Source organism: Leptosomus discolor, chromosome 11 (genome assembly GCF_034619465.1).
Source record: "Leptosomus discolor isolate bLepDis1 chromosome 11, bLepDis1.hap2, whole genome shotgun sequence".
Classification (NCBI taxonomy): Eukaryota; Metazoa; Chordata; class Aves; order Leptosomiformes; family Leptosomidae; genus Leptosomus; species Leptosomus discolor.
In genome coordinates this window covers 3,881,951-3,902,984 of record NC_141401.1, presented here as the reverse complement: position 1 = coordinate 3,902,984, position 21,034 = coordinate 3,881,951, and the positions used below count along the sequence as shown (strand labels likewise).

The 21,034-nt window shown below is 46.0% G+C and overlaps 1 protein-coding gene across 2 annotated transcripts in view; it reads left to right on the top strand.

The window, feature by feature from the left end:
* Positions 1–21,034, top strand: part of LRRK1 (leucine rich repeat kinase 1) — a 73,858-nt gene that overhangs the window by 46,891 nt on the left and 5,933 nt on the right. For both annotated transcript variants that reach the window (XM_086471557.1, XM_086471558.1), the window contains 14 exons: positions 540–660; positions 919–1,078; positions 1,738–2,014; positions 5,024–5,195; positions 6,615–6,778; positions 8,021–8,160; positions 9,727–9,976; positions 11,420–11,586; positions 12,681–12,878; positions 13,550–13,827; positions 14,021–14,215; positions 15,046–15,197; positions 16,790–16,907; positions 18,239–18,355. In XM_086471557.1, coding sequence (XP_086327683.1) covers positions 540–660; positions 919–1,078; positions 1,738–2,014; positions 5,024–5,195; positions 6,615–6,778; positions 8,021–8,160; positions 9,727–9,976; positions 11,420–11,586; positions 12,681–12,878; positions 13,550–13,827; positions 14,021–14,215; positions 15,046–15,197; positions 16,790–16,907; positions 18,239–18,355 — 2,509 coding nt within the window. The remainder of the gene's footprint in view (positions 1–539; positions 661–918; positions 1,079–1,737; positions 2,015–5,023; positions 5,196–6,614; positions 6,779–8,020; positions 8,161–9,726; positions 9,977–11,419; positions 11,587–12,680; positions 12,879–13,549; positions 13,828–14,020; positions 14,216–15,045; positions 15,198–16,789; positions 16,908–18,238; positions 18,356–21,034) is intronic.

Sequence of the window (21,034 nt, the reverse complement as noted above, 5' to 3'; positions counted from 1 at the left end):
AGCTGGAGAGAGCAGGTTTTCAGCTGCTAAAGAGATGATGAAAGCCAGCTTTTAGGATCTAAGCATCAATTCCCAGATCACAGGATCCAGCTGAGCAAGGGCCAGAGTGAGGGTGGGAAAAGGTGTCTGGTAGTCATCATCGTGCCTCTTTGATCTGAGATGGGGAGAACTGGACTCGTCTCCAGTGATTGCTGGACCACAGTGTTTTCCTCCTTCCTGCAGTCCCTTCCAGGATGTGTGCAGCCCTGAAGGGAAGAAGCGTGGTGACTTTGGTTGGGGTGCCAGGGAAGTCCCTAGAGGTCACGGGGACAGAAGAGCAGTGAACAGCAAATGAAGCAGGCAGAGCAGAGGTTGGCCTAATATATCTTTTCCAGGCTTCTTTGTATTTTGCTCCAGAGCTAAAAATGCTCACTGACAGCCTTCCTCCCATTCATCTGACACAGGAAATTTAAAGTCACTGATAAGAGAAAGTGAGCCTGGAAAGGAAGCCAGTGTACTGATAAGGTTTGATAATCTTCACCCTTGCATGACTTTTGCAGTGAGCTCTCATGTAGGACTCTGGAAGGCCTCGATGGACTCCGACAGCTGATTTTTCATGTCACTTGCAACATGAAGGACGTTGGCAGCTCCATTTGCTCACAGAAACTTGCAGGGAGATTGGTGAGAACTGTGCTTCCTAGTGGTGATTCTTAGCAAAGCGGGGGGGCTTTTTGGGGGCTTGGTTTTGGGTCGAGAGGTGAACTTTAGGAGTTACTGTTGATGCAGGATGCACGTGAAGTAGATAAGATGGCTATCTGGCTTTGGGAAAAGACAGCACTGTAAGATCCCTCTAAAGGGGAGACGAGTTAGCCAGTTCATCTCCAGCAGAGTGATTGCTGTCTGATAGTGATGCTGCCATTTTTCTCATGTGGTTTGCAGATACCAAGAAGTTACCTTAGTCTTCAAGAAGCTGTCCTTTCAGAACAGCATAGAAGAAGTCAGAGTGATGATGTACAGTATTTAACAGACAGACAAATAGAACTGATCATTGAGCAAACTCCTGGAAATGATATCAAAGACTACGAAGACTTGCAAACTGGTAGGTCAGAGCAGACCAGTAATTTCTTGGAAATCAATGCGTTTGACCAATTGAAATGTGCCATAAGTAATAAAAAGCGGGGGAAGCCCACTAGATAATTGCTGTGCCAAAAAAACAGTTACAGAGTGCTCTACACCTGTGTGGAGGTCACTTTGGAAACTGATAAGATATAAAATTAGTAGTAGGGCTTTGGGGGAGAGGGCTAGGAACTTTCTAGGATGGTCTGAGGCTACTAATTTGGGGGTTTTTTTTAAACCAAGCTTTATCTGATTTTATTTCTGCTCTGTGAAGAATGAGGGTTGCATAGTTTCGAGGCTGTCTTCTCTGTAGGGCCCCTGTCCTGTGGTTTTTTTACAGAGGCCTTGCTTTGCAGGAGACAGGGAGAGCCTTTCCCCGTGAGAATGGCAGGAGGAGGATAAAGGGGAGTGTGATGGGGACAGAAATACTGACTGTAAAGCACCGAGATGTGGGTTTTACAAGAGGAGTGCCAGATAGCAGCACTCCTTAGATAAATGTTATTCTCTTGGCTTGGCTACAGGCTGGTTATATCTGGTATGCATAAAACTGCACAGACTGCTTCATAATCTTACTCATCTGCACTGTGGTTTCCTAATGCTGGTCTATTGCTAATCTACAATTCTTTGGGTTTTTTTTTGCAGCGATTAATTTTCTCATAGAAACGGGTACACTACTGCACTTCCCAGACACAAGCCATGGCCTGAGAAACCTCTACTTCCTTGACCCCGTCTGGCTCTCCGAGTGTCTACAGAGGATTTTCAACATCAAGAGCTCCAAGTCTGTAGCTAAGAATGGAGTCATCAGAGCAGAGGATCTCAGGATGCTGCTAGTTGGGACGGGCTTCACTGAGCAAACTGAAGAGCAGTACTTCCAGTTCTTGGCCAAGTTTGAAATTGCACTGCCTGTGGCCAATAACAGGTATGTCGAAAACTAGAGAGGCTTAGCCAGGCTGGAGAAAAATGGCCACTTAATCAGCGGATATTAACAGGCTTTGTCTCTGTAAGCAGTTGTCTTGACAAGGATCTGCCTGCGAGAAAATATTTGAGTGCGTTAAACAGCGTAGTGGAAGGCACCCATCCGTTTGGGCTGCCTTTCCTGGCATGAGCATCCTTTGTTCCAAACAAGCTAGTTTGAAAACTTTCCAGAGCAGGTCTTTGTCCACTCGGTGCCTTGAGGCTGATGACAGGCTCAGCCACCAGCACGGAGAGGCAGTGGCACCGCCAGGGATGTGGCGATGAGCAGGTGGAAGCCCTAAGTGCTCAGCTGCAGCTGAGAGAGGATGTGAGGCTCGGGGCTGCCAGGCCTGAAATATAGATGGGCTGCAGTCATCTGTTTCCAGTGAAAGATCCTCGCTCCAGAGTGTGGCAGAAAACTTTGGGTAATCAATAATTATGTCAGCCCTGAAAGCAGTAGTATTTTATTTCTAGCAAAATCAGGAAAGTGTCGCTTTGGTAGCAATGTGATTTTCTTAGTTTTTAGCCTCAGTAGGTGTTGATCAATAGTTTTCCTAGAAATGGCCTAGGAAACCTCATTCTCTTTAAATGTTAATGAGTCCTCCTCCCCTCTGCCCCCCGATCTCTTTTCCTCTGGGCAGAGTTCCCTGCTATTTTTCTCTCTCCCATCTGCTTGGCGACAGCCTGTTGTTGCGTTAGCGGTGAAACCATCGTTGTGTTGCACTTTGGATGTGGCATTTGCATTTCACTTCCTTGCCCTTCCAGGACAGCACGGCTGCATCGCCCTGAGCCTCTCGGGAGCTCTGAATGCCAGCACAAGTGCAGCATTCTCTGTGCTGTCATTATGCCTGTCACTTATCCAGTCCCGGATGCCAACAAATTTTCTCAGGCTTAACACAGATAAAGCAGCAATGTTTCTGCTTAGTCCAAAATGCCTTTTGGACTCCTTGTCACTATCTGCCATTTTTCTCCAAGGCAATTACATTGTCTGTGCCTCGGGAACAAGGAAACTGCTTTTTCATGGCCTGCCCAATCTTTTTTAGAGCAATCCAAGCCACATTAGCAGAATATTCTTCCCACTGATGGACTGTAGCTGTAGCAGGTTGGATTAATTTAATGTACTAGCCAGACACAGAGCAGTTACTTGTTACTGTGCTTGTGCAATTATTGTCCAGATTGCCGGATAGGGTTTCTGTGCAGTCAGTAGAGAAAGCAGCTGCCAGTTTCTGTTCTGAAAGAGTGGATGGGGGCATGTTTCACATATTTTCAAAATTTGCATTGGCTGTTGTTCAGGAGCGTCGAACCACCATCTGTATTATAATCCACTATATAGTTGTGGTCCAGAAGGGCCTCACTGGCCTTCTTACACTCCTCGATCCTTTCTTGGATGTGCTGAGGAAAATTTATTGGCTGTCATATGATGCATCCACTACCTTTATAGAGCAAGAACTTTTCATTTGATGCACTCCACTTTTCTGCCTAAGGTGCATGTAATTTGCCTTTGTTCCGCTTGTTAAAATAGGGTTAAAAGTATGACCGTTCTTACTGTAATTTATAAGTGAAGAGACATTTTTATCAGTTTTACATTCCAAAGATGTTTCATGGAATGGATAATTCGATCATGTAAAATGTCATCAGATGTTATGGACTGTGACATATGGAGCAAGCTGTTGTCTAGTGACGGCTGGTTTTTCTGAGCTGATATTTCAGGTTTTACAGAATACTGCAGCTGCTAGAGGGAAAATGTGGTAGGCTTAAAGCATTGGATTTGGACCCAGCATTAGTTCTAGTTGTGTGCCTAGTTCCTGCCACTGTTATTTTGGTCAAGTCCCTTGGCCATTTGCCTTAGTGCTGTCATTATGCCCGTCAATGATGAGCCCCAGATGCCGACACATTTTCTCAGGCTCAACACTGATAAACCAGCAGTGTTTCTGCTTATAAGCAAATAAAATTTTTGATCTTATAGGCATCTTGGAATGTATTTGGTACAGAAGAGTATCATTGTCAAGGGATTTATTGGCAGGTATTGAAAGCCATAAGCTCATGGTTTTCAAAACAGTTCTAGTCTTCCAAAAGGTTTTAGCTTCCCAAATACTAAAGGTCAGGACAAATGAATAGTCTGTGCTTACTGGGAGTTCTGAAAATAATTTGAAAACTTTGTGGTCCTCTGCACCAGCGTAGCTCTGTTCCTTCTGACTGCCAGGCTCAGATAGCACTGAGTCTCCTCCATGCTTGGACAAAGAACCTAATAACTTGATTGCAGGAGGAGGCTGAGCCAGACAAGTGATATCTCTGCTGGCATCAGTCTGACAAACTGAGCTCTTGCCCTAGGAATTTGTCAGGGATGTGGCAGGGAGTCCCATCAGCTGCAGTATGGTGCAGGAGAAAACATTGTCATGTTGACCCATAAGATGCTCTCGTTCTGGGACTGGGATGAGAGCCAGAGCAATCAGTCCCTGCAGCCCCTAACTAACTGCCTCATTGCTACTTCCCACAACACCTCCTCTCCCCACCTTCTGGGCTTACTGAAGCTGAGCTGCTGTAGGTTGTCTTTACATTTATCTTCTGTTCCACATAGGAGCACAGCTGTAATTCTCTGCTTACTATCAGGGCAGAGTAGTAAAGATACCAAAAAAACAAGTCCCAACATCACAGCTGTTCTAATGACTCTTATATTTTAATGCATTTAATTTGTGGTTACCCAAACATCCTGCTCATTACATCCATTTTAGCCCTGTCCAATAGCCCTGGCTGAATTATGTAATGTCTGTGTTGCCTCTGCTTGCTTCCATAGTGTAAATGAATTTCTCCATGTATTGCTGCAGTGCCTTTAGTCTAAAAGCTTTTTTATATGCAGTAGGCTGTGCCATTAAAAATCTCTTTGGAGACTGAATCGCCTTATTATCCGGTAACAATGTACTCACTGTTACAAGCTGTAGCTAAAATTTGAGCTGTTGAATTTGATGTGTTTCAGCTACCTCCTCCCTCATCTGCTTCCTACCAAACCAGCATTAGATATCCACGGGTTCTGCCACCAGACCACAAACACAGTCCAAAGGGTCTTCAAGATGAGTTTTGTCCCAGTTGGCTTTTGGCAGAGATTCATCGCCCGAATGTTAATTAGCCTGGCAGAAATGGACCTCCAGGTAAGTTACTGCATCTCTCTGCAAGCAAAAGAAGACAGCTCAAGTTGTTGTTCAGCATAAGCGTGAGTGTCTCTTCACATTCAGCTTGCTTCAGTCACAGACTCCAATAACATTATTTGAGTAAACAGGGAAAGATGAGACTCTGCAATCAAAATCTGATTCTTTTTTCACAGTAGGTGTCATTTAGAACAGCAGATTGGCACTGGGGAAGAAAGCCTGTGTTCTCCACAGCCTCTGGAAGGTCTCAGTACCTCCAGCATCTTCCAGTTATACGTAATTAGAGTTCTGCCTGCGGCTGTTGTCCATGACTGTTCCCCTGGGCCAGACTCTGCTCGTGTTGTTTGCCAGTGGAGATCTGGAATAGCTCCACCAAAGTCAGCTATCTGAATCTATATGGGCTTAAATGAGAAGAAAATTACAGGACTGCTTGCGGGATAATGAGTGCAAGCAGGCGCCCTATTAGTGCAAGTGGTATGCATATCATTACAGTAGTGTTTGTAAGGTTCTGAAAGCGAAGTGAATTTTGATGTTGTTACAGACATATTTTTGCAGCAGCTTATATCTGGAAACACAGCCCTGCTGGAAACCGTAATAAATACCCACAAAATATTTTTAGTACTACTGTGGTATCTTCGTAACAGCTATCCATTTCAACTGGGTTCTGTCATGGATGCACAGAACATGGAAAACGTGATACCTGGTTTTCGAAGGTCCTCTGTGTTCCAGGCTTCTCAAACTGTGTAATAGCTTAACCTGTTTTAACGGCCTGTCTTGGCAACCCCTTGCTTGCATCCTCATGGGCGCTACGTAACCCTAGAGCACCTTTGCCTGGGACCTCATCCAGGCCTCGCTGCACTGAATGGAAAGGATCTCGGGCATCAGACCCGTCTGCAGACAAATAAGCGTTAGAGCAGCGAGTGCAGTGGAGTTCTGCAGATTAAGTCTCTGGTTTTAAGACAAAAATACATTCTGCTCTAAGTGCTGGTTTGAAGTCTCTTGGAGAAAAGCCATCTTCCTCCCACTGAAACAGGTGGGAAAGTTAACTCTCTGCATTGAGGGCAGGCTTAATCATTCCCTAGAACATTTAGCTCTTCTTTAGGTTTATAAGACTTCTGCAAATGCAGAATTCATGTAACAAATGTCACAGTTACAGAATTAACTCTGTTCACTGATACAAAATTGTTCCTTTTTGAGCGGCATGAAAAATATTTCCATGGCTGCAAAACCAACTTTTACTGTGTGTATTTTCATTCCATCACAGATTTTTTTTTTTATGAGTACAAGTCAGTCTTTAATGGAGAAGGTATGATAGCACCTGTGAAGGCCAAAGCAACAAGTCACTTACTGCTCGATTAAAACAACATCCTTAAGAGAAAGTTCAATAATTTAATGATTTTCATGCTTTTCTACTTGTTTCAGCTTTTTGAAAACAAGAAGAACACCAAGACGAGAAACAAAAAGGTGACCATCTACAGCTTCACAGGCACCCAACGGAACCGCTGCAGCACGTTCCGAGTCAAAAGGACTCACACTGTTTACTGGCAGGAAGGTCTGTTCGTTACCTTTGATGGAGGCTATCTTAGGTAATTTGTGTTCGTAATGCAGCATGCGTGACAGGGGACTAATAGTGTGTGTGAAACACATCATCTGAATGGAGATGAATGGGCCTGACTCATGCTATATGCTCACTCATCAGTAGGAGAGGAGGCTCTTCTAATAGACATAACTCATCTGGTAACAACTGGTGACCAAAATGATGAGTAACTGATTGTTTGGCAGTTCTGAATAGGTCAACCTGATGTGTTATTGCAGCTACAGATTTAAAGAGGCCTGAAAACCGAACGTGATATTCAGAGCAGATCTCTTTGCCAGCGTAAAATCATGCATTTTCACAGGCAAAGGTTTCCTTACGTCAGTGAGTTTTCCACTGAATCCTAAAACTTCACCACTGTGTGGCAGTAATCCAGATCAATGGAGGTGCTTCTGCGCCGTCAGGCTGCGTGCAGCAGGGACTGTGGACAACTGGGTTAAGCTGGCCAAGGCAGAGTGTCCGCTGGCTGCAAGCCTGGAGAAGACCTGCTGTCCACGTGCTTTCACAAATGCAGAGTAGGCAGCCGCTTAAGGCTTTCACCTTTGTGGTATCTGCAAATGTGTTTGCTCCTACAGTCCCTGGCAAGATAGGGAGGAACCGGTGGTGCTGTTGCATGGTTGGAGACTAAAAGGGCACAGTGACTTTCCTGAGTTCATTCATCTGGGCAGTCTGGGGCTGAGTAGAGACTTGGACCCAGACATCGCAAATCACAGGCTGGAATCCTTAATTCTGGGCCGTGGTGGTGGTCTCCCTATGTACTGGAGGGAGTTACAGAACTCAGCTCTTCGTATTAAAGCTTTTCTTCTTTTTTGGAGGGAATTGCACAAAAATTGTTATGTCCATAAATTTTTCCAAACAGTTTTTGGAAGTTGTATTATTACAATTATTACGCCACTGGAGTTTTATTACCGATTTTTAAAACTGCTAACCCCCCGTCATTCTGTATGGGGCATTTCTGTCAAAACTCTCCATCACACTTGGTTCACTTAGGCCAGAGTTTTCTCTGGGTCTGACCTTCTGTAGCATTTACCGGCATTTTTGTGCAAGAATTCTCTTCTGAATGTTATTTGCAGAACAGACTGAATTGAAAATCATCCTCAAAGCTAGGTCGCTTTGTATTTTGATTGCTTATGAACTAGGTGTTATTATGTAACTCAGGTTTCCTGCAAGAAAGTTAGTTGACGCTGATACTTCACAAAAGCTTCATGGGGCTGTCTTTGGCTTTCTTACACAGTGTCGAGTCTTCTGATGTGAACTGGAAAAAGAAAAAAAGCGGTGGAATTAAAATCATTTGCCAGTCAGAAGTGAGAGACTTTTCAGCAATGGCATTCATCACAGATCATGTCAACTCTTTGATAGACCAGTGGTTTCCTGGTAAGAGAACTACTGTAATTTTCTGCGCAGTATCATGTCTTTTTAACAGAAGGCTCTTTGACAGAGCTCTCCGGGCGCACAATATTGTGTGTTAATTGAAGACCCCGCAGGCTCTGTCAGTCTCAAGCCGATAAAGTTTGAGAAAAGCTGATAACCTGCAGGCAGATCAAGATTGTTTGCCAGCACACCTTGGTCTAGACATTGTGTCTTTCAGCCCATCGGTCACAGCAAGCACGGGTGAAACATCACAGTTCAAACAGGACCTGCTTCCGTAGGAGTTCAAAAGACTCCTCCAGTGCTCGTAGCAGGGACAGGGTTTGGCCCAAACCCCTTGGCAGTGTCCCGTGATGACAGAGCTCGTTCTGGGGTGGGCTCAGCATTTACCCACCATTTCTAACACCCTATAGTTTATAAAATTGTGATGTGAGAGGCATGAGTGAATGTGATACCAAGGACTCTGTGCCAAGGTAACTTCCTTGACTCCTGCAGTTGTTTTTCCTCTGATCAGCACAGATCCTGCTGTTACCCAGCGGGCTGTTTGCAACCCCAATACACTTTGTTTAAAACCAAAACAAAATCTGAAGTGTTCTTTGTCGTCCCACACTGGTCTAGCAAGCAGTGCCAAAATCTCTTAATTGGAGGCTCTCTGGAGGGGACAGTTGTGCACTCTCACGTATTCAGGTTCTGCATGTTGTGAAGATAAAAGAAGATTTTATTTACCTTTGGATTAAAATAATGATAAAGTTAATCACTGAAGCTTGAGAAGAGTCATGACTTCAAAGGCTACAGCCTGTATTCACCCAGCCTAATTGTAGGCGTTTAATGGAGCCTGTCACCACAAAACCCCTCTGCAGTGTCAGTGGGAGAGGAGCGAACCTCCCAAAGGTTTGGTTTTGGTAGAATTCACGTTTCCTCCAGAGGGGCTGAAAACCTTGCCTGTGAGGGAGCCCACAGTGCCCGTGTTCCTATCGTGGGTGCTGCAGGTGAGTGCTTACTCCCAGCCCGCACCCGGCGTGCGCAGCGTGCCGTGCCTCCCAGTCCGCTCCCGTTCCTGCTCCCGTGCCTGCTTGCTGCCTGAAGCCGTCTGGCAGCTCGCAGGGTGCGAAGCAGATGGGGCTGGGGCTCCTGGGCAGCCTCACAGCTGCCACCCTTCTCCTGCACGGTCATGCTCTTCAGCGTACACAGGGATCCCTGTATGCAGTTCACACAGAGACACCCGGCAAGCAGGAGGTTCTCTCCAGTGTTTTATTCATATACTTGTAATTTCTACTGGTCTCGACTGTATTTTCTTTGCAAGACTGTGCATTACCTGTGACCAAAGCAGAGTGGCTGTTAAGTTATGTCACCAGTCCTTTCTCCTCAGTGCTGTCCCTGCTATCTGTGTATGCTTTGCAAAAAGCTATTTTCTTATTCCAGTCAATACACTGCAGCAAACTGCAGCTTTCATGAGTGTGACCATTTTCAGCTGGTGGATCAAGGTAATGACTGTAGACAGTTGAATGCACTAGGAACTGTTGTTCTTTCTCATTTGTGTGGGTGTTATCTGTTTTCTTGCTTACTTTGAAGCGCTTACAGCCATGGAGAGTGACGGCACGTTGCTGATGGAGCAGTATGTGCCCTGCCACATCTGTGCAGCTTCCAAGCCGGAGGAGAATGAGTGTGGTGAGAAGGCGGAGGATGCGCAGTACTTTAACATGGAGGACTGTGTCCTGACTGCCATTGAACTGGACTATATCATGTGTCCTAACCACCCTGACATCCCCGTTTCTCTCCAAGAGCTGGTCCCAGAGCTTTTCATGACCGATTTTCCTGCCAGGTAATGTTATTTGATAGCCTTTGGTTAAATTTTAGTGTACCTATGTAATTTGGTTGGATTTTTTCCCTAAGTCATTTCTGCTAGAGAAACATACTGACCACAGGAAACAAATTCATCCGCTCTCAATCCCTGCTTTGGCAATTCATCCTAAACTGCGTTCCTGGTGGTCAGCACGCTTGCTTAGACAATTGCTGTGTGCTGACCCGAGTCACCACTTCAGGGCTTCTTTGAGATCACTGTGGTGCAATGTGAAAGTCCCTTTTTAAAGCCACAGCTGTCCTGCATTGCCCAGTACTCTGGCCAGAGCTTCCTGCAGTTGGAGTCTTTCTGGGATTCCAGCAAGGAGATTTTAATACGGCAAAACCAAAAGGAAGTGCTGCTGCGTCAATAGATCGGCACTGAAACTGCCTTTAGTTTTGAAGAGCCTGTAGGTGAGTGAATTTATATAGACACCACTAGAGAATTCACGTTGAGTCGAGGCTCCTGCTCGGCTGAGGGCTGTTGGATATGTTGTAGTAGTGTGGCAGTCCTGAACAGCTGAAACAGCTCTTCCCTACCCGTAGCAGCACTGCCAAATCTTTAAGCTGCTTAACTGCATTCCCAGATGGGTTCGGTCTTATACCCCTTATTACTTAGTGCATAGAGCAAGACGCCTCCTGACAGCAGGCAGAGGCAGGAGACCAATGTCTCTTTCGGTTCACGCTCTCTCAGACCTTTCTGTGCCCAGTGCAGAGCCGTGAAACCTCTAGACCAAACTGTGTCCCGTTGGCTGCTGTCGGAGCTTTCTGTGCTCCCACAGGCCCCTGTTCCTTTCTTGGGGTCATTTTACTGGGCAGACACCCCATCGGCTCGTCATGACAGCCCTCCTCGCATCCTAGAGATTTATTTGACGGGTGCGAGGCGAGTGGAGATGTTTGAAGTGTGAACAGCTGTAAAAGTAGTCTCTGGAAGAGCGGGGAAATGATGAATTGCAGCCTGGGAACAGTAAGCTGATTTGAATAATCAGATTTCAGAGTGTGGGGCTGTTTATAAACATCCTGTCCTGCCTCAGTGGAGAAAAGAGGAACAGGAGGTAAATGAAGCCAAAAAATCGTTAATACAGATAAATGGTATAAATATCTACCTGCCTCATCTGCTTGGAAAAGGAGCTTATGTGCTTTCCAGATCTGTTTGATTCTTGTGGGATAAATTAGTAAAAAGCCTTTTTTTTGCTCATTTGCCCAAGTTACTGTGAGAAATCTATTGTACAACATGAGCCAGCATAGAGTACATTGACATGACCAAGGTAGTTCAGGTGATCCAATCCTCTCAGTAGATAAGACAAGAACCTGTTAGGGATTTGGAAATGGAAATCACGTTCTGAAAATGGAAATCACATTAAAAACATGAATTTACAATGTCTTTGAAACTTTTAATTAAAAAGCTCCAATCTCTTTTTGGCAGACTATTCCTGGAAAATAGCAAACTGGAATGCAGTGAAAATGAAAACAACGTTCTTGGCCAGGGTGGAAGTGGGACCGTTATATATCGGGCACGATACCAAGGAAAACCAGTGGCTGTGAAGAGATTTCAGATTAAAAAATGCAAGGGTTCTCCCACTTCAGCTGCAGGTACAGTACGCAGAATCTGTGTCGGGAATCGGCTCTTGCAGCCTGCGATCCCCTTCGCTCTCTGAAGTGCTGCCAGCACCTGTTTAAATACAGCCCTGAAACGTACAGCAAAATTGATGTGTTTCCGTGGCGGAGGAGGATGCATCTTAAAGAGTCCTTCACAAAAGCACTTGTGGTGATGAAGGTCCTTGGCACTGCAGGAAGCTTCTCTCCTGCGGGTCGATGGGTGGACTCGTAGGCTGCTGAGGCAGAGCCCTTGACTGGGGCGGGAGGCAAGATTTCATCTCTCCTCTTCCCAGGCTATGAAGTGTCAATTTGCAGGAGTTTGTACTAAGGATTTGTGGGTCTCCACCTTTGAGTAAGTCTTTTGCTCCATCTGTGCCAGCAGCTCAGAAAGCAAATTGGAAATCCTTCTCAGCCTGCCAGCTCCTCCAGGCAGGGACAGGCTCTTGTCGTGCACATGCTGTCTGTCGAGCCCAGGTTTCCAGCAGAGCCTCAATCCATGGACAGAGGAAAAGGGAAAGGGCCTCACTTTCCTCATTTTGGTCAGGGAAGGATGCAGTGAACCCCTGAGCTGTGGAGGAGGCCAGCTGCTGTCCCAGTGACACATAACCTTTGGAAAGACCAGACCTGCCTGAGCAGCCTGTGGTGTCCCGTGACAGAAGGACAATTACTGTGAGGGGTCCCTCTTCTGGCAGGGCAGACGGGAAAGGGTAGGAAAAATTCCTTCCACCAAAGGCTCTGCAATGTGCCATCCGCACCCAGAGTCCCTGCTTTAAAAAGCACAGCACGAATTTTCCAAACTCCTCCAGGTTGATGCATGAGATCAGTGTGTGCCAGACACCCTCGAGGTTGGTGTTAAAGGACCAAGGGAGCACTTGCTTCCTGAGGCAGCCGTATATATCCTGCTTATAGCCACTGTCTGTTAGTGGCTCATGCATCAACATGAGGGTGCAACTTAAAACCTTGCTGTTGGCCTAACTCCACAAGCTGCCTTCCTCCTGCAGCATTTGCTCAGCGATTAGCACCTTCCAGAGAATTTCTGACTCGATTTCTCAGCTGGGGAGTGAGAAGGGGTTTGTGTGTCTTGCCAGATACCATGCTGAAACACCTGAGAGCCATGGACGCCATGAAGAATTTCTCCGAGTTTCGCCAGGAAGCCAGCATGCTCCACTCACTGCAACACCCCTGCATCGTCTCCCTCATCGGCATCAGCATCCATCCTCTTTGCTTTGCCCTAGAGCTGGCTCCTCTGGGCAGCCTCACCACTGTATTGTCTGAAAACTCCAAAGGTAAAAACAGGGTCCCCCTCCTGGGAGAGCTCACTCTCGGAGTCATGGCAGTGACAAATGGTCAAGAGCATTTAAATTACTGCTCGACTTACTGAAGGGGATATTTTCTTCAGATGAGGGGAACTGGGAGGGATGGAATTGCTCTTAAACTGCCTTTGGGAACCTAGTAAAAATTGATGCTCTGGATTTTCAAAACTGCTTCGGAGACCTGAGTTTTCAATTTCTCTGCCAATTAATAGGAAGTGCGTTTCCCTTCAGTGCTGCATGGGTAATGCTGTGTTCTTCCCCCTGCAGATGGATGTCTGGCACTCTAAATTCTCTCATAATTATCTGTATTTCTGTCGCTGTCAAATGAATGACACTAATTCCAAGATAGGTTGAGGACATCTGACCCTCTTGGCACCTTGGCTTTGTGTCAACTTTCAGTCAAACGCTAATTTTCACCAGAAGATTTAGGGGTCTAGAAGTGAAAACGTTTAAAAAAAGAATGTAATAGAACTGTCAGACGTGTATAGTAACACGAACAGTGTCATTTCAAATCGTGACATTGAGTGATGTTTTAAAAGGTTGTTAGTTATTGCTCTGGAGTTTAAAAGAGAAGGAGAAATGGGGGGAAAAAAAGGCAGTTATTGCAATTACAGGAGCTGAAGACAGGCTGTCCTTTGTGCCAGGGTCTTCCTTTGTGCCGCTGGGACACATGCTGACACACAAAATAGCGTACCAGATTGTAACAGGCCTTGCCTACCTGCATAAGAAGAACATCATCTTCTGTGACCTCAAGTCGGACAATATTTTGGTGTGGTCCCTGGATGTCAAAGAGCACGTCAATATCAAACTCTCCGACTACGGAATCTCCCGGCAGTCGTTCCACGAAGGCGCTCTCGGCGTGGAAGGCACACCGGGCTACCAAGCTCCTGAGATCAGGCCTCGCATAGTCTACGATGAGAAGGTAACCGTGGTGTGTCCGTGGGCGCAGCCCCTGCGTGAGAGCGGCGGGTGCTGGCTTCAGGCATGGGGCTGAATTCCCTTATCTGTGGGAATTCATGGTGGGCAGCGCTAGCTTTCCCCCCGTGGCCTTCCTTGCTCTCCTCCTCACCCACCAAGGGAGGTTTGTCCTGTTTTTTTTCTGTTTCTGGCTCTAGGTCGACATGTTCTCCTATGGGATGGTCCTGTACGAGCTGCTGTCTGGTCAGCGGCCTGTGCTGGGACAGCACCAGCTCCAGATTGCGAAGAAGCTGTCTAAAGGGATCCGTCCTGTTCTTGGGCAGCCGGAAGAGGTGCAGCTCTATAGGATGCAGGCACTCATGATGGAGTGTTGGGACACTAAGCCAGAAAAGGTACAAGACAACCCTCATGACCAGTGTTTTCTGATCGTGCAGCTACAGGGCTCCAGCAGTTCCCTTCACGCAGGAGAGCTGGGCTCGCTCTTGGTACAGCAAAACAGCTCGGTTGCCCATTTAACCCTCCTGCTGATATGGCCCAGAACTTCTGTTGACTTAAACAAGAGTTTTATGAATGGAACTGTGGCACATCGGTGGCCTTTGACATCTGCAGTGATATGAAGGTCCCTTGACGTCAATGGCAGTTATAAGCTATTGATTTCACCAGGGCAAGACGTTACCCGTCATTTCTAGAAGCAGCTGCAGTCCCATGCTGTGAGTGCAGCTACAAAGACTTCAAAACCCCCTGAGATTATAAAAGGCAGTATGAGGAAGAAGAGGGTTCATAGTACGAGAAAAGGATTATGCTGTGCTACGTTTTTCATTAATTACAAGTCGGTGTTTCAGAGCTGCTGTCCTTCAGACAAGGGTCAGCTTAACTCACCAACAGCTAGGCACTGTCATGGCAGTGGGTCAGCTTCCAAAATCCATAAACCTGAAGAAATTAACCAATAAGTCATGTAAGAGAAACACAGACCAAACCATGGAAGTACGGAAGAGGTTCGGCTTCAGTGTCTGGGGTATAGAGGACGCGAAGAACCCATCAGGTGGGATTTATAAGTAGAACGTGATGTAGAGTTGAGAAAGTAGCAGAAGCGTTTATTAAAAAAGTCCTACTTCTTGGCGCTCTGGCTTTAATAAATAATGGTTATTATGATTCTTTTATTTCATCTGGGCCTCCACCTGTCTCGTGTGACGTATGTCATTCTCTTTTCCTTTCTCCTCAGCGTCCACTGGCCATTTCTGTGGTAGGACAGATGAAAGATCCTACCTTTGCAACATTTATGTACCTGCTATCCTGTGGGAAGCAGTCTTCCTTCTTCTCCTCCCAAGGTCAAGAGTACACTGTGGTGTTCTGGGATGGAAAGGAAGACACCAGGTGAGACGACTCATATTAGTCATTTCTTTCTTTTGTTCTTTTTTCTTTTTACGTAAAAAGCCTTCAGCATCTTCAGTTACGCCTCTGGGAGGGAGGTAAAGAAGGTGAAAGTGAATTTGGGTGAATGCCAAGGATACGGTGAACACTGTTTTCCCAAACTCTTTTAATTGGGAACAGTGGTTGCTTTATAAAGGATATTTAATGAGCTTAACTCTGCTTCAGTTAATATGAGGAGAAGATTAGGGCAGTGTAATGATTCACACACACAGGATGAAGCATTTGCACATGAGAACAGATGTGTTCTGCCTTTCCTAATGAGGCCATTTAACACTAAACCTTTCCTAATTGAGACTGCAGTTCCACCTCTGTTCTGCGAAGCAATTAAGCACATGCTTAAATCCTATTGAAATCATCAGGAGTTAACCACATGCCTGAAGCTGTGTGTGCATCCAAGTGTATGCTGCCAGTAAAATGTGTGCTATACTGAGTAGGCATGTGCTTTAAATGTTATTAATTTGTGACTGAGATGATGGTAGTTTGCTCAGCCACATGTGACCCATGGCTGGTGAGGTTTAATGTTATGGATGTTACTGATTTTTATAGCCCCAATCTTACTTGGAAGCATGCACCAACTGATGTGAATTTTATATTAGTGTGTTCATTATTTGTAACCATTAACCTAATGGGAAAGGTACGTGTTTTGTTCATGAACGATTTGCTTTGCAATTCGTGGTGCCTGGTCAGTCGCTCAGTGCAGACGGTGTAACTATTCCTGCTAAAACTGGTGGATCACATGGGACTCCCAGACGTATTTTGAATACATGGATGTTGTCCAAATATTCACAGCAATATATCTCAGTGAATCTGCTTCCTGACTGGACAATCCACTTGCTGGAGACTGCTGAATAACAAATTGCTTATATGTGACAGATTTCAGGATGTGTAATGGCTTGTGCCACAGTTGGTAAAACATCTGGGGCTCACAGATGTGGTTGTGAATATCCAGTTACTGTTCAAACACCCAAGCCCAATAAACTTCCCCAAACCCCAGACAAACAAAATCCTTTTTGTTACAAAAATATTAATTAGTCATATTTATAAATCATTTTATCGGGTTACAGATCTTTGCTCTTACTTGGAAGAATCATGCCCTTCTGTTTATGTACTAGAGTAAGTAATGAAGCCAGATAATACTGAGGCAGTGAATGTGGAGAACGAGCACATATTCTCTTGAGAACCTGATGGGCTAAGACCTCCCAGCTATTAATTACTGCTGTTCAGCTGGAGCTATTTGTCTCACAGCTGAGTTATAGTAACAGACCACGTAAGTTCTCCTCGTGCATTTCCGTGCAAAGCCCGATAGCTGAGTTTAAATCTGCACAAAAGCAACTGCCTGTCTGCCCCCTGAGGAAGAGCCGTGGCCCATCTGTATTTCTCTCCTTTACGAAGACATTTGGAGGGGTGGCGCGCCTCGCAGCATCGTTCACATCTGGACAGTTACGTTAGAGCTTGGCCCAAAGTGCTGCGTACCCTCCCGCAGCAGTTTGCAGGCTGAGTGTTGACTGTAGGAAATTGTTATTTGCTCCTTTCAGAAACTACACGGTGGTGAATCCGGAGAAAGGAGTCATAGAAGTGGAGAGGATGAGCTGCCCAGGAATGAAGCTATGCTGCCAACTAAAATTTCAGAATGCCCTCTGGGCTGCTACGGAGGTGAGCGTTGCCTGTGCTTCGGTGCCCCGCTCAGGAGGGGCCTCGTTAGAAGAGACGCGAATGAGGAGAAAGAGCCTGTTAAATTAGTAAAGCTAAGAGTGTTTGAGACAATGGGCGGCTCAGATGGGCAGCGTGACTTTGCATTTGCTGTCGCCGGGTGTATCGTTTCTACCTGTTACGTAGCCGATAGCCAGATCAAGATCGTGCCTCCTGGTGTTCAGAGCGATCGTGGGAACCTCAGCTTTCCGAGGCGAAACTCTCTGGATCGTAGCATAATCTGTACCCAGGGTTTCATCTGGGAAATGTCCTTATCTGTGAGCGATAAAGGGAAGCAGTGAAAGAAACCATGCCTTTAAGGGTGGGGTTTTGAAAGAGGCCTGAGGGATTTGAAAGTTGGTGGGAAATGGGTACCCAAGTTTTGTGTTCACCGTGGAAAGCTGCAGCTAAAAAGATAGAGTGAGAGAGCGTGGCTGGTTTATCCCTCAGAGCCCCTGTCCTCCCATCAAAAAGGGCTGTGTTAAGTGTCAGGCGGTTCTGACACGAGACAAACAAAAAATAGCCAAAGCAAATTGAAATGTCCCTGAAGCTCGGTGTTTCAGAGATGGGAAAAAAGGCCACACTTGCTGAATAAATAATCTGTGTTAGTTAATTCACCCCCGCCCTAGCATGGATGCTGGAACTGAGCGAGAACACGGATCTTTTTTTTTCCTGTAGGAAAGTAGGGTATTGTGACCTTTTCTGTTCCCAAATGGAGGTAAAGTTCAAATATTCCTATTTTTTCATAACAGAAAGTATGGCAAAATTAGCATTCAGAAATCTTAAAACATTTTATATCCCTCTTTTTTGATCAGAATGAAATGTGTTGCCGTTCCCCGAGCCGGGTGCTCTGTGTCAGTTCAGCAGATTTGTAAGGCGTAGAGCAGGTGTAATTCCACGTGTGATGTAACAGGAGCTTTCCTCAAATTGGCAGATAAACACAAAATAACGTACAGCGCGTTTCAGTTGGCCTGGCACGTTCGGGATTTGTGCAGTCGGGCTTGTCAAATGCTCCTTTTAGATGTGGTGATAAAAAAACCTGTAATGGTGATTTTGGTGATTTTTGGATAGTGCGTACATTGCCCACAGCTCGTCCTGGGGAAGGCAGTACCTGCTTCCTATCCACAGACACGGCAGATGCTCTCCAGGGAAAACAAAGAGAAATCCAGGCTTTGGATATTGAAAAATACAAGTAAAAACTGGTTTGGGAACCAATTTGATCTTGTTCAGGTATCAAAATATGAAAAGCGTGGAAGATGATTGAAATTTATAGAATTTTATGTGCTCTTTCACAGGACCAGAAGATTTCTGTGTATGGGTTGCAGGGCATGTGTCCTCTAAAGACTCCGCAGAAGGGTTTAGACACTCCTGCTACTGTGAGCTGCTTTCTAGTCATGCCTGTTGTCAAAAAGGTAAGGAGGAACCTAAAGGAAAGGGGCATTAGTGAGACTAAACCTTCTGCTGCTGGGCCGAGCTGCCAGTTTGTGCAGCTTGTCACTAGCTGGTGTTGAAGGACTTTGCAATGCCCAGGAACGTTTTGGCAGTGCGAGGAGAAGGTTTCCAGGTCTTTGTGCCTCTGCCAGAAGGCAGAGGTGTGGGCAAGAACCTGAGTCAGGGGACCAAAGCTGGCACTTCCAAGCCTGCTGGGAAAATAGTCAAAATAGATCAAATTCTTCTGCAAGGAAGTTTTCCAGCTGTGTTTCCACATCGCTGGAAGACAGGGTTTAGGCTGATCAAGCAAAGCGGAAGGGACATGAAACAATAATTGGAATAGAGATTTGTTAACTGCTAATGCAGGACTTGGGTCTGCCCTGCTTGCACCCGCTCTTCCCCTGGCGTGTGTGCGCGCTGTCAGTTGCGTGTGCAGTCAGCTTTAAATATCATCTGGGCTCAGCCACACTTCGTTTTTGGTTTTGAATGAGAAGGCTTAGATAATACAGCTCTTATGGATCATTACTCTTATGGCTAATAACAAGAGTTCTCTGCTGTCTGGCTAGTTCTGGACTTGCTACGTCCAGTTACTGGCAAGAGAAATCCGACATGACTGCCTATTGCGGGCAAGTCTTGGGAGATGTATAAAACCTGTTTTTGGGCTAAATTACCTCCGGTTTGCTTACAGCCACCTCAAGTAATAACATATAATTATGTTCCAACATTATTGGTAGCTGTGTAGCTTTTGCAAATGCCAGCAGACTGGTATGTGTCTAAAAACTCAATATGGAGCAGCAGTCGCAGCCACAGCGGAGCTGTTTCATACCACGCGCCCGTTCTGCGTTATTGCCCATTTCTGGCTCGTTTGCTCGGGCTGCTGCGTTGCTCCAAACTGAATCCGAGGCAGATGGTTAGTGTAAGGTGTACTGCTTCACTTCCAAACATGGTGTAAGTAGGACTGAAGTAGGGCACAGCTCTAAAGTTGGCACGGGAATAAATTTCACCTGCCAGGAGGCTGCATCTGTCAGCTTTCTTTGGCTTCCAGAGCTGCAGTGTTTCTGCGCCGTGGAGTTTCATTTCTGATGTGTAGGGCGAATTTCTTTTTTCATGCTGCCTGAGGTTTTGTCCAGGATAGTTGAACGGAGTCTCTCACTTCCAGCTTTTCCACTGTCATATAGCTTGCAAAGCCATTCCTCAGAGGTTACGAGTCGCTTTATGTCTCCTGGTTTCTATTTTCAGTTTGTGGCTTGCCTAGAAAATGTCATAAATAATGCCAGGCCCTACAATAGTAATATTGAGTCTAGACACCTCCCTTCCTCCCCCGACCCTACCCAACCTTCCAGAAATCCACATCCCTTCGGTGCGCTCCTTAGTTTATTGGACTTACTTTTTCCTCTCTCCTTTCTATGAATGAGTTTGGCAGTGAAATAGCCAGAGCAGCAGCCATAGGGATGTGCAGACCAGGTTGGCAAGAAACTAAACCGTTTTTCAAAACAGCCAGTTCTTCCAGCAAAGCTAAGTGGAAAGCTTATACTTGTCAAACTCGCTGTACGGCGCAGTCAGCTGTATCAAGAGTTATCACACAGTCGTTATTGTCCAGCGGAGAAGAGAATTGCTCGCGTTTCCCTGGGAAGAAAGCCTTGAACTGATGAGATGTGAGGTAACTTGCAGTCAGAGAATTGCCGAGGGATGTTGCTGGGAAGGGGAATTCTTTATGACTGCCTTGGGAAGACTGATCCAAAAGAAATAGTTTCCAAAACTTGGTTTCTCATCCAAAGGAAGCATCATGGAAATTTAAAAGCAGCAGAGAGGGGCCCAGAATCCAAAACTCACCCGCCAAGGAAAAGTCTTGTACAGTTTCAGCTTTTTTGTGGCGTGCTTTCTGTCACCAGTATTATGGGTTTTGGCAAACAACAAAATTTTCAGTAAATTTCCTTTCAGAATTAAAAAAAAAAAAAAAAAAGGAAACAAACAGGTTAAAAAGAGCAGAACAAGCTGCTTTCTGAATTGGCTTGCAGCGTTCTTACAAAGAGATGTTGAAGGAGAGAGAGAGAGAAATGTGAATGGGTGCAAGCCTCTGGCCTCTTGCAAAAAACCCGGAACACACGAAAACAAAAGCTGCATTTCAAGGCTGCAGCCTGCCGTGGCGTTCCCTACCAGCAGTGCCAGACCATGCAGCGAAGAGAGGAGGAGGTGACCGAGGCCGTGATGGCGCGGGGCTGCGTTTCGGGGGTTTTTTTAACCTGCTCCCAGCAGCCATCCCGGCGGCTCCGAGCCTTGAGCCGTCCTTAGCGGCGAGGACAGGACGTCTGGAGCCAGCTCATCTCCTGCACATCACATACCGTCACAGCCCGGCTCAGAGGCCTTCCTCCCTGGCACAGCGGGGCTTCTGGCAGGATGGAGACTTCAAATGCAGTTTTGTTGCTGTGTGTTTTTATTGGCTCTTCGTGGAGCCCAAATGTTGAAAATGAATTCTGAGAAAGTTACTTAAGGTTTCTGGAGGCTGCTGCCCTGCCTGCCTTTGGTCACTGTTGTAATACCCTGGTTTGGAGAGTTTTGCCTGGCTGCCCAGCTGCACTGGCACCTAATAAAGTCTGGTGAGTCGGTGGCACCCGGGGGTGGGTGGCCTTTGCCATGTGCTTCTGTGAAATGGGTCACTC